The sequence below is a fragment of the Bemisia tabaci genome, chromosome 1, assembly GCF_918797505.1.
Source record: "Bemisia tabaci chromosome 1, PGI_BMITA_v3".
Classification (NCBI taxonomy): Eukaryota; Metazoa; Arthropoda; class Insecta; order Hemiptera; family Aleyrodidae; genus Bemisia; species Bemisia tabaci.
Genome location: NC_092793.1, coordinates 18,763,347 through 18,777,011, shown reverse-complemented (window position 1 = coordinate 18,777,011; position 13,665 = coordinate 18,763,347). Strand labels below are relative to the sequence as shown.

Below are 13,665 nucleotides of genomic sequence, written 5' to 3'. Positions count from 1 at the left end.
TCAATATCGAAAGGAAGAATAATTGCTCGTAACAATTTTCAATTACTTTTCAAGTTTTAAGATTTAAGAGAGGGCTTTGAGCATCCATCAAGAGGAAAAAATGAGAAAATAAAAAATATCTGCTTCGGTCCATATCCAGTTGTACCGGTATGATTTGTGACATCGGACCTCTTAGTTTGAATTAAATGTAATTTACTTGTCAGCAAATACGACAGCCACATCAACCACAGCAACCACAACAAATACACCGAACACATTAGTCACATTCAACACAGCAAATACATGAAACACAAAATTCAAACTGAACGAATAACACACGGCCAACATATCAAAAAGCAAAAATGCAATTATTTTGGCTCCTGAATGGCTCAAAATAATTGTGTAACACCAAATACAAGCGCGCTCATGTATTTCAATTTTCTCGACGGATGGTTATATGGACCGAGTTCATCAGAAAAGAACCAACCCACATTAAGTTGAAACTGAGAAAAACGGGTTTGAAGTTTTATTCCTACATAAGGCTATAATAAATAAACTAAATAAATATAATAAATAATCAAAATAAACTTTAACCCCTCTTTTCGCAAACTAATTTCTTGTTTTCGACTTCCAGTTTTTGGCATGAGAAAGTGGAACTCATAAACATTCTTAACTCAATTTTTTCGAAAATGTGGATTGGTTCTTTCCTGATGAACTCGGTCCGTATGAACTTGAGTCAATCTTTTTCCCAAGACTTTTTGATATTTTAACATTCTCCAAAAGTAAAGCATTTTTTCAAAAATCATTTCAGGCATATGTAACGAAATCTCGTATTCGAATTCATTTTTTTGGTGAGATTTATAAAATCAATGAATGACGACAAATGACTTATTTGTTTCAGATAATGGAACCGTGGCTCTGCGCTCAGGAAGAGGGACAGGATGCGAGCACTTGCCGAGTGTAATCTACACGCCATCGTATCATCAAGTGAAAGTGCAGCTTAGGTGGCTTTTCCCCCTCCACGTATACGGATGGTCTTGCGTTTTTTTCATCCTAGCTCTCTACGCCTTTTTCTCATTTCTCAATATTAGGTTAGTTTTTACCTTCTTTTTTAATAACATTCATATTTTGAATCAGTGAGAACGAAAACACACCAACTCTGTAACTCGGAAATGCTCAATTTCCATTAAATACAGTTAATTGACATTAAGGTCATTGAAAGTTAGCGCGTCTGGTCTAACTTTGACCTTTAAAGTGTCCAAAAGTACTTGTCTTTCTGCAGCACAAATATTTTTCTTAAACTAACTTCTTCACCTACTGTGCAGTTTTGTGTGTGTCTTGATTATTTTCATTCTTCCGAGTTGGTATGTTTTCGTTCTCACTGATTCATTTTAATTCAAGGTAAATCTGTACCTAAAGTGTACGATCATCGAGATATTGAATACATGTAGCTGAAACAATCCTTCAAAATGCTTGTCACCACACCGATGAGCACTGCGCAGTGGTGCCAATATTTCAATGATGAGTTGAGTGGCGTCGCAAGTAAATCAGGCATACCTGGAACCGAAAGAACCGGCAAAAACCACCAGAGTGAAGCTCGATTTAACTTCATAGCCTCTTAGGCGTAAGGTTTACATCCTCCCTTAGTAATTACTTATTTGCTGAATGTAATTTGCCGGAACGCACCAGAAGAAGACGGCCACATCTGTAAAAATAAGGAAAGAAAAAGGTTGCACCTATTTAGGACTACCGCCGAGCCAATGTCAATTTTAATATCCATAGTGCGCAGGGCTCTCTGAGGATAATCACCCCAAACCTAGCCTCTAAACGACCGGATTCAACCCACAATTTTTCCGCTGAAAAGATAAGCCCTCCCTTAAAAGGCTCAACGAGGATATGGCCAGTTTGCTTTTCGCTATACTTCCTCGGCACCGAGGTCCCTTTTCCCGGATGGCCGACCACAAATTTCGTTCCTTGCAGGAGGTCATGCGCCTAAAATAATCCATCTCCACCGTTCGAAATTGAAGGGAAGTTGACATTGTTTGAGTGGAGTGATAAAACCCCTAGCCTGTGTAAGCTATCGGGGGTTTAACGAATTGGACGTATTTCTGCCAAACGGAACTATGTGCATTATGACGTGAGCCCTGTTATGCATGTATTCTTATGGGTCTCAGGGCTCATGTCTTAATGCACATAGTTCCGTTTGGCAGAAATACGTCCGATTGTTTTGATTAATCTGGACCCGGCTGTTCAGGACGAGGTGCGGGGCCGAGACTGTGTGTTTATCATTAAAGGAACCCTAAGATCTCGTCTCTCATTTGCAATTTAATTGGGGGCCGCCTGAGCCCGGTTTGTTTTTGTCAATTTCCCCCGAAAGTAAAGCCGATTGAAGCATGACGGATGACCCCGAGCTGGAGCTGACCCGTCCTGGGTGATGTCGAGGGAAGTTCTTTTCGATAAATTCACTTCGCAGCTTAGCGCCACTTCTTCGTGGAACTTATAAGCCACGGATCAGAGAGAGAAGGACACGGATCGTGTGATATTCGCGGAAAATTCCAGCGTGACGTCAATGCTCCCGTGCTACGAAAAAACGCAGTATGAACCATCAGGCGTTGCTAAATTTCTCCTGGCAAATCACTAATTTTCAGGAAAATGTTCCAATGTTTGTCTACCAGTTTCTCAGGTGATTTTGTTTGTAATTTGATCTAAAACTTCCGAAAATTTTGAGGAATAATATTCATAATTTTCCTTCAAAATAAACGTTTTATCGAAGGAAATTTGGCAACTCTCGAATGTTCATACGGCGATCTTCCTTAGGAACACCGTATGAGTACTCAAATGCTGCCATTTGAACTGAAATTTCGGATAAATAATTGTAATATTAGAAATATTTTTCTTTGGAATGTTTAGGTTAATTTGGCGTGACATTCTGCGTAAAAAGGAAAGAAAAATCGCGTGTTCGTTCGGAAAACACGCTCATATACATGGATTGTCGAGAAAATTTGGTTTTTACCGACATAAATATGCCAACGTCCGAATGTTCATGCAGTGTGCTTCCATACCACAATAGATTAGACGTCTTACGTGTCACTGAATGCTGAGAGGATGATGTAATTCTTCTGCTTTCGAATTTTGGTTAAAGTTTTATGCACACTTTTTGCAAGTACATTGCCATACTGATCTGCCGTTTATTTTTGTCTTTATCTTGTGGAAATATTGTGGATTTTTTTTTTATCTTTGGAGATAATTTCCAAACATTTATAAATCAACAACAATTCGTGCTTAATGGATTTCCGTGTTGCATCAGCAAACTTGAAGGCGCGATAGCGCGAGGCGTGAACTCGCAACTTTCCACTCTATGCTGCCAATCACGGCTTCCAATAATTGAGAAGACAAGACGCTTAGTGGTATTTCGAGTGGGATCTCAAGTTTAACAGAAAGTGTACAAACAGAGATACGCATTTACGCAGTTTCGCCATCGAAATGTGAAATCATCACCAGTTATAGTCAAGTTCCTTTCGATTTACAGATGTCACCAATTCTCTTTGTACTTTGAACAACTGCGCGTCGCTTTAATTTCCGCATTGTTCAAGATCTTGTCTCCGAGATAGAGAAACCAGACGCAAATTGAACTTGCTGACTGACATCGCGAAATGCAAAAGCTTAGCTTCCGCGTGCTTGTAAAAGCGGCCTCATCAAACCAAGCTGAACCCAGCCCGGGTTTGGAGGCAGAAGCATTCGGCTGAGGTTTGAATCGACCCCAGTCCTTCCCGGACCCGGAAGCGCCGTGGAATGTTTTCATTCCAGCGCGAACTTTAAGTTCATGTTCGAACACGAGTTCAAACAGCACTTACTCATGAATGCAAGCACATTTGGCTGCCAGTTGCAACGCTCATTCAAGCCCAGGCGGCGCACATTGGGTCGCGTCAATAGGGGAGGTCGGACAAAATTCGGAAACTTTAAACGCTTTTAACTCCGTTTATACAAAACTTTGAGCTTCTAAAGGTGACTCCATTGGTTTCCTCGTAAAATTTTCTACTCAAAGTACCCCTAAAAGTTTAAAATGTGACGAAATAAACATTAAAATTCGCAGTTTTAGTCAAAAATTGCATGCCCGACCTCTCGATTTGACTGAATCCACTGTGCGGCGGGTGGATTCTCCTCAAAATAGGGCCTTCGCTTCCCGCACATTACAATTCCTCTTTTCCCTCTGAAATATTTGCAGGCTCATTTTTCGGCTGGAATAGGAAGGCTAGACATGAAATGGACTACATTTTGCAATAAAAAACTACTATTTGTGGCTCGCCCACAAAAGCAGCTATCTGCGTGGAGAAACTAATGGCATATGCGGAGTTTATATAATGAGGCAGTTATTGTAGTTCCCTACTGCAAAATTTTGACCAAATATCAATGGTGAAACTACCAAACCGCGGGTCTCGATTGCGATGTTTCAAGATTGCCGCTTGGATTTTATTTTTACAGGAGGACACTGTTCGACGTTTTTGCGCATAATTTTCTGAGAGTGTTGCTGAGAGAGCGGAGTAAAATCAAGTGAAATTTTGTGCAAACACGAAGATTCTCTCCTTGAGAGAGTAAAATGAGATGAGAGATTTACAACGTCGCAAAACGAGATACACGGATTGGTACTTTCACCATCGATATTTTTGGCTCCCCGCAACTCAAGCGGAGTATGAAGTAGTTATTTTCAAGGATTAAAGATTGTCGACTGTATACATAATTTCCAGAGCCAAGAGGCTTTTCGGTCAGCATGTTTTTGTGCAAAACTCGATTAAAAAGGTTGAATTGTATGATCTCGCCGAAGATTCTTTGAATGTCAAGCCCCCTCCTTTCTGATAAAATCTACCAGTAGTCTGAGATATTAAAAAAAAAAAAAAAAAAAAAAAAAAAAAAAAAAACACGATGGAAAATTCTAGCACCATTTTTGCAACTATATATAAACGCGCAAGAAATTTGGATTCCGGACATTCATTCGAGGAATGTTTTGGGATGAGGGAAATAAAAATGATAAATGTTCAACGAGTATCTTTCTAGAGATTACTTATCATGAGCATTGCGTTTGGAATGGGCGTCACGTATAATTAAGAGCCAATCTCGACCTTTCTCTCTCCTACAACCATTCTGCTAGGCATAGCCCGAGAAAATACTCACGGGTTTCGCCTCCCCAGAAGCAGGGGAAGAGAGGCGGGGAAAAGAGAGGAAGAAGTGTTTAAGTTCCTCCGTGAACATACACTGACTCATGACTCATTCTCAATAGGGGTCGCGCGCTCCCATTTCTTATTACATGATATACTCGACCGAAAATACTTTTTCCGAGGTATTAGGACAAGGTATGAGGAAAGAAAAAATATAAAGTGAAACTTAACCTCACAATTCGAAAGACCAAGTCTTTTTTTGTGATTTAATTTTCATTAAGTTTAAAATTAGGTTATTTTTGCTGATTGAAGTTTATTTTAACTCTGCATTTTTAGAACATTTCAGTCGATTTATTTTATTGCATAAGCAGGAAAAAATATGAAAAGAAATATCAAACAAATTGTGAAGGTACATCTATTACACTATCCTGCTCATCTTATCCACTCCCTTGCAATGTGATAGACTGATAGATCTGTGTTATCATCAAAAACGAAGTTATGTCGAATTTAAGTGTTTGCGTCCATAAGAGCTTACATTACGAAAGATTTGTATTTTAAAATCTAGAGTAAATATAATCAAAACAATTATGAAATTCAAAAACTATCTTTTGAACTTTTCAGAATTGTGATTTGAATGGAGCTTGAATTTGCACCGAATGGTTTTAAGAGCTAAAAAATTCAAAGAACATGAGATGAACCCAGGGCCGGATTTACCTACTTGCCGCTCATGGGCCGCCTGTATTTTGCCGCCCTCTTCTCATTCATTTTGAAACATCAATAAGAACCATCAAGTGAACGTCCGGAGACCGAGGGGTGCCAGCGCATCAGACGTGTCTGACACATTTTTCGCGAAAGCCTTGTCAACACTACTAGCAAACGTTTACGGAACTTTGCGCGAAAGTTAAGTTCCGTAAACCTATCTATGTGTGGTCAAGGCCCTACATTTATAAGAAATGGACGAAAAAATTATGAAGGAACAAACATAAATGTAGTCTAATAATTTTAACTCTCGCCGCCGCGCCGCGCTAAACGCACTGTGTTTAACACAATGCGTGAAGTATTCATGCAGCCTTGTAGGCGCTATCCGTTTCTCGCTAACCTGACCGCGCTGTATTTAACGCAATGCGTGAAGTATTCATGCAGTCTTGTAGGCGCTATGCGTTTCACGCCGATCGCTGCTGCTGACCGAGTGACCGCATTATGTTTGACGCAATGCGTGAAGTATTCATGCAGTCTTGTAGGCGCTAATATGTGTTACATTCCGACCGCCGAACCTAGGGCTTCTTCTTTGCATCTCAAGTCCTCGTCATCATTGCTCTCTGCGCTACGCCGCTCCAGGTCAAATTGCGTGTTCGGTTTCTCTCTTAACTCGACTAATTAATCTCTTGTAACACCGAAAGACGACAACATTAGAAATTATATACTCTCAGGAAATGAGAAATTTTGTCGCCTTTTCTCGTTTGTTATTTTTTTTTTGCATCCGATTTTTTTATACACCTACATTTAAAAAAATTACAAAATTTGCCTCCAAGTGGCCACGCCTTAAATCCGACCCTGGATGCACCAATGAACAAACCGACGAGGTAAGCATTAAAGCACCCCGGGACATTCGCATTCCGCTATAAAATACTGTAAAACAAGTTTGAAGAGGAAACTTAACGTTTACAGTTTACTCGTAAAGCGGTGAGTTCAAATCTACGCCCGTCGTGAAAAAATCTAAAACGGTTTAGATCAAATCAACGATTTAAAACAAACTCATGCATTCAGCAAGTGACGTGCTGGTGTTCAATTTAGCGAAAATCACCGCGTCTCAAAAATTACTTTTAAACTTACCAAGAAAATTCAGTGTCCTGCAAAGAGAATTTTCTATGAATAGCTCCCTAGAATTAATTTACAGCTTTAATTTGAGTCTGGTAGAATGTTTACGAGCGGAAACGTAGGTAGAAAATTGTAATCACTTACTCATTAACCGGATTGTGGAAGCTTCTGGTTCAGAAGCTGTAAGTTCCAGCTTTGGGAGCCGTAGCGGTACCGGAACGCAGGCAGAACGAATGTGGAGCTCGTAATCACGGCTGTTAGACTAGGAACGTATCTCAGCAAGAGAGCGATCATCAGAGGGGAAAATGTTTTAATTCGAATCCTTTGATAGTCAAACGCTCGGAAAAATTGGAGTCACGCTCGCGTTTCCGATGTCGCAAGCTCAGCTATGCATTAAATTTGACAGAACGAAATCTCCCTCGATTTGATGGGCGTAATAGAACTCCGTCCTGGGTGAGGAGAGTGACCTGAATTTCTAAGGCAAACATATTTCTCTGACATTTTTGCATCCATCGATCACCCGGAAGGAGACTTTACGTCCCGTTTTAGGACGCCTTCTCGCTTCCACGAATCGAATCCTTCCTCTCGTCCTCGCAATTCCTATTCTGATTTTATCCTTCCTTGTTAACTTCCATGTAATGCTGAGCTAATCGTTAACCCTATAGTCGGCCAGGCAAATTTCATTACAGGTTTCATTTATTTTATTTTATTTTATTTTATTTTATTTTATTTTATTTTATTTTATTTTATTTTATTTTATTTTATTTTATTTTATTTTATTTTATTTTATTTTATTTTATTTTATTTTATTTTATTTTATTTTATTTTATTTACATTAGAGTACATAACGACGGTGAAACTACCAAACCACGTATCTCGGTTTGCGACGTCGCAAACTTCCTGTCATACTTTATTTTTTAAATGAAAAACTACTTAACGTCCAGTCTTGAAAATTTTTGTGATTTTTCCTCTTTGTGCGGAGAAAATTCTGTGAAAATTTCAAGGAATGATATTGATTTGGTCTACTTCAAAAAAATAAAATGTGAGCGTAGATTTTTAAACACCGCAAACGAGATACGTGGTTTGGTAGTTTCACCGTCGATAAATGATACAAACATAGTGTCTAAGCATACTTGTCAGTGAAAATCCCCCAAAATTTACATTTTAAACATCATTATAAAATGCCTCACAAACTATTAAAGTTTTTAATCCCTTAAAAATAGCGTTAACTTCGCAGTCTATGTAACATTTGTCATCGGATCCGTTTAATCTCATTTCGATGAAACTAAAGAAACTCTCAATTTATTTATTTTTAATTTTTTTCCTCAATTTAAAATTCTTCCATCAAAAATCTTCTTGCGCGCGAGTCTCCTCTCGAAAAGCTCCGACATCTCGCCGTCCTTTCTCATGAATAACGAAGAAACGCATGATCCAGGGACGCAGTTCAGACCTCGTCATCATTCTCATTATTGTTTCCATCCAGTTGGGAGCAATCTCACCCCTGCTACACATTGGAGGCGAGTATTTTTCATCCCTGCTTCACTAAACCTGGCAAACTCTTGTCAGCCGGGGATTATAAATTATTTTTGAGGCATATGCGAAGCGCCACTGCGGCGACGTGTTGAACAAAAGCGTCAAGTTTCCTCTCTTGCGTAGATGACAGCCGACGGTGTGCGGTTGAACCAGCGCGACAGGTGATGCGGTGAATGGTGAAAGGTCGGGGTCTCATGCAAAATTTGCCAAACTGCTCTGTATTTTTCGCGATGTTTTGCCAAGCTCGACTTCTCGTCAGACATAGCATCCCTCGTGAATGTTCCAACTACTAAATGTGGGAGGGTCAAATCAAATAAGTGTTTTCAGTGTGATACTCTACGTAGATATCTTCCTTTTGTGGTACTGCGTTCAGATTGTTCGGAAAGATGTCTTTGCACGCAATCGTCACATTATTGAGGGAAGGACGGAAGACAGAAAAATGTCGACACTGAAAAAGCGCTGTAACTTAATTGAAAAGAATATCTTTTTGACGAAGTAGGGTAAAGCAGGTGAAACATCAACGCCGTGGTTGTAAGCAGGTCCGGTTCATGTTCTTTAGTGGAAACTTTCTTTTAATCACAAAAATAGTTTGAATTAAAGAAACAGTTCTATTACTATTTTTTGTTAAAATTTTGTCAGGGTTTTAAACATTTTTTCGTTTTTGACTTCTCGGTTTAAAAAATGAGAGATTCAGCACATACGCTGACATACTATTTGCGGATCCTTCTTTAAATCTGCAAAAGTGTATTTTACTAATACATCATTTTCTCTATTTTCCTCTATTGAGGGAGTCTCTTCAAGTTGCCGTCTTACTAGAGGTAAAGAACGAAGGAGAGATTAAAATAAAGGAAACGCTGAGAAAATGCAAATGTTTAATTACCTCGTACAACTAGTGCTGTTGGCCTGAGGAAAAGATAATGTACGGTTGGTCACGAGTTGGCCTCATACTAGCGCTGAGCAATGAAGGTGAAAATTACCTTGGGTCGAACGAAAGGGTGCATGGGGGGGGGGGGGGCTGTTACTTGATTCATAGCGTAATTAGTCGACTGGAATATGCGGGAAAAATCAAATTCGTGAAAGGCTACACGGGTGCCGGATCACGATGTAAACTCGTCAGTCAAAGATATTTGCACACAGGGACTTTAGATAATTTTTGATGATTTGACAACATGGTCGCTTATAAATATTCTATAACGAAGCTTTTTGTTGCTATATTAGGACTCTCTAGAGTCCTCGCGCCGTTGCAAGGTGCAAAGTCATTTTAACACCGTGACAGTATGGAAATTTTATTAATTCAGTAAATAGGTTTATGCATATTCCTTATTATTTACGTTTTGATTCTTGGTTTGAGAGAGTGTTTCACAGTTACAAAAGCGCAGCAGTGGCATTTTTCGAGAGTAAAAATTCATTCTCGGATTCTATATTCTTTCGAAAAAAGGAAAGAGGGATGGATGCATATTTACATCAATTAAAATTCATAACGGAAGGCTGTTAATCCTGATTCATGGGAAAGTAAATTATTTTTCTTTATCCCTCGGAATTCATTTGTAACGTTATTGTTGTTGGTTTCTTATTTCATTTGTGAAAAATGGGAGGGGAGGGGGCTATAAGGTGTTGTTTTGAAAAACTCGGCATTTCCTGTGAAAACATAATGAGCGTTGAAATGGTTCAAAAGCAGTACAAATTAATTTTAATTATTGTTGATTGGGTATTCATTTAAACTTTAAAGAAAACTAGGAAGGTGAAGATAATGGCTATTATGATAACACTACAATAACTATGACGTGGGGGGGGGGGGGCTTAGTGAAATTATCGGGAGCACATTAACATCTTAATCGGGATGATCACTACTAGAAATGGAGTTGTGTGGAGAAGGAATTTTCAATGAAACCATTAGTTGCGTAAAACTCTGCTAGAAAGTAATGGCGTTACTGGTTTATTTTAGATCCAACTCTTCCTCAGTCTTTGTAGTATATAAACGAAGAACTAAATGCATTCTCATTGTGGATCCTCGCAGTACTGCCCGAGCTACCGCGCCGCGAGTAAAGCGCGGAGTGCGAGTGCCGGGCCGGGAGAATCAAAACGCCTTCACTCCCGTGCGTATGCAACACGGGCATCCATAGAGCCCAAATAGTTGTATCCTGGCTGTCCAGGCGTTATGATGACACTCCTTCGTTGTTCAAAGCATTTTATACTGACTGAGGGCGGTTTGCATGTTTTCCCACATCTTAACTGAATCATCCGTTGCATATTATGCAGATGAAGTAAAATATTACTGCTTTTAATCGTGAAAAAAGATACTCTGTTACATTAAAAGAGTGACGGCATTGATAAATCTGAGCACTGACCGTTTTAGTAGTGTTGTAAAATAGTAGTGTTATAGAAATACTGTGTCAAGAGAATTTCAGTGAGACCTTTTGAACAAACTAACCATTTTATTCGAGTCATAAGCCCGTCGTGCTTCCTACGGAGGATATATATTGTGACTGAGAAGTATAAAAGAAAAAACTATCTTGCCACGAGTTCTGCCGGCGCGTTCCCGAAAAAAACTTCTGTCTCCCCTTTGTCTCCGGATTCGTGCTTTCCTGTCCTCGAAGTAATATCCTCCCCGAGGACGCTGTCTGAACTGCATACCATAGCTCATGATTTGCGGCGATGGTGGTTCAATTTTCGCCCTCTCCAGCGCATTCTCAATCAACGTGAAGGTAGGGGCTGCAACTGTTGCATTCTTTGTGCCCTGCAGCGCGGTGCGACGCTGCCTTCGCTCTCCCTTACGATTAGCTTTTACTCAACTATTTTCAAAAGGCTGTCTCTTTTTCAACGAAAAGTTAAAGGAACAAACCCCGAGATTCATGTCAACCCAAAATTAAACCTTTATTTAATGGAAAAGAATGATGGCCATAAAAAGATCCGGCCGGCCAGAAAAGAAAGTTGCGTGAAATGCCTACATGCTAATGAGCCATTAGGTAGGGAAATAATTAGACTTCCACGAAACATGTTTCCTTTTGAAAAATATCGAAAACGTCCAAAATCAATTTTTAAAGGAGAAAGTGGTATTTATAGGTATCACATATGAGAATCAATAAAGTTACACTTCCAGCTCGTAAATAAACCGGAATCGAAGTAGGTCTAATAGGGCATTGAAAACAATGCTTTCCGACGGTAATTAATTGGCGTTTGGTTAATCAAAATTGCGATCTTTTCTAATCAGGAAAAGTCATAGACTAATTACTCAGCAAACAGAAAAAATCATCCCATATTATTGAAGTGCGCTCTAAATAATTTTACACTCTTTCAGAGCACGGCAAAAGATTCAGCTGTCTTCAGTTGAACAATGAGAGTAAATGCAAGAATCAAGATGACGGGTATTCTTTCACACTCAGAAAGTGCGTTAGCTAATTTCGCATGGACTCCATTAATTTAAAGATCGATTTGATTCCACGGTAGACATTGATTTTTTTGAGAGCGGGAAATTTGATTTAGACAATTTACGTTAAGTGGAACCTTGCTCAAATGAATGAAATCATAAAAACTATGATAAAGCACGCAAACTATACACGCATACATCTTTTTAATTTACTTTTTTTGCATATAGTTTCTGTTAGCATATAAACATGCAATGCACCATTTTCTTACTCTAATTTAAAACTTTTCAAAGTAAGTATCCATCGAATTTCACATGAAATTTAAATGAGGATATACGTACCTCATTTTGTAATTAGGACTACGCTGTTTCTAATCTAAGCTACGTATTTAAATTACCAGATTAATTGCAAAATGGATGACATTTTGCAATAAGGAACCACTATTTCTAGCCCATTTTGGAAACAACGTACATGCCATTGGTTTCCCTATGCAGATATGTGCTTTTACGGAGGGGCCAGAGATAGTGGTTCCTTATTGCAAAATGTAATCCAAACGTATTCCATATGTTTTGTGGTGCTTGATCTCGTACCCCTGTCGAGCGGCCCCATTCGAGACCCTTGTCGATTTTCCAAAATTTCGGTACTGAACTTATGGCTCGTGTAACCGAACGTTCGGTTCGCACGACCGAACTTCGTTGGACGGCTCACTTCGAAGTTCGGTTACACGAACCGAATTAGTCGAGATGATATTGAACACCGTGCTTTGGTTCATACGAGTATACTTTTTTCCAATAAAGTTTACTCACCCCTTTATGGAAAACACTCCATCCAAAACAAAGGTACTCTCATCTCATGGAGCGTCATTTCGTCGACTAGGCTTTTCGCGGCCGGGAAGAGGAGGCGCTTTTCCCTCGCATGACATTCCGAATCCAAACCGCGCATTTCCCGAGGCGGGAAATGACGGAGCACCTGGGCGATGCGACCGAACTCACTCAATACGCATTGAGGCGCGGCCGGGGCGGGGGTGCCGGGAGAACCGACATCGGTGCGCTCCTCCGAAAATGTGATCCAATATTCCGTAAGCGCAGAACAAAAGTGCTTTTTTGATGCTATTAAATCGAACGTCCCCGGCCCGCGAGGGGAAGCGCGCCCCCCCCCCCCCCCCTTCGTCCTCCGTCTCCGGAGCTCTCGGGTCCCGGCGGTTTTTGTGTTTTATCGCGGCGTTCGGGGAACTTTCGGGGCATTACCTCCGCTAAGCTGCGGCCCCGCCGCCCAAAACGATTTTAAAGTACATTTATTTTTAATTGAGGCGAGGCTGTTCTTTCACGTTTAATTTCGCATCAATTTCGGGCGGTGGTCCCGTTGCCTGTTGCCGTTATTTACCGTGCGTGCGTACCCCCGTCTATGCTGCACTGGAAAAAAAAAAAAAAAAAAAAAAAAAAAAAAAAAAAAAAAAAAAAACACATTGGATCTAGAGTCCAGACTCTTAAAAACATCGACAAGAAAAAGTACTCTTGATTCGATCAGATTCAGGCTTAAATCAAGAACCAAGCCTCTTAATTTGAGCGGATTTCCTTTTGATTTAAGCAAAAATCCGATTGAAATATTGTTTCTTGTAACTGTTTTCAAGAGTCTGGACTCTAGATCCAATGTGTTTTTTTTTTCCAGTGTGCCGTTTTAAGCAAGAACGCCGCAAATCCATCGAGATTTTCCCTCGTTTTTGGAACGTAACACTTTATAAATTAAAAACTGTTTCACCCATGCACCTCAAATTTTCAGGAAGAGCTCTTGATAGTATTTGTGAAAGAATTCTGTAA

At 39.8% G+C, this 13,665-nt stretch overlaps 1 protein-coding gene across 5 annotated transcripts in view; it reads left to right on the top strand.

Moving 5' to 3' along the window:
- Nucleotides 1-13,665, top strand: part of LOC109034064 (uncharacterized) — a 107,797-nt gene that overhangs the window by 57,688 nt on the left and 36,444 nt on the right. For all 5 annotated transcript variants that reach the window (XM_019047003.2, XM_019047001.2, XM_072297596.1 and 2 more), the window contains one exon: nt 881-1,070. In XM_019047003.2, coding sequence (XP_018902548.2) covers nt 881-1,070 — 190 coding nt within the window. The remainder of the gene's footprint in view (nt 1-880; nt 1,071-13,665) is intronic.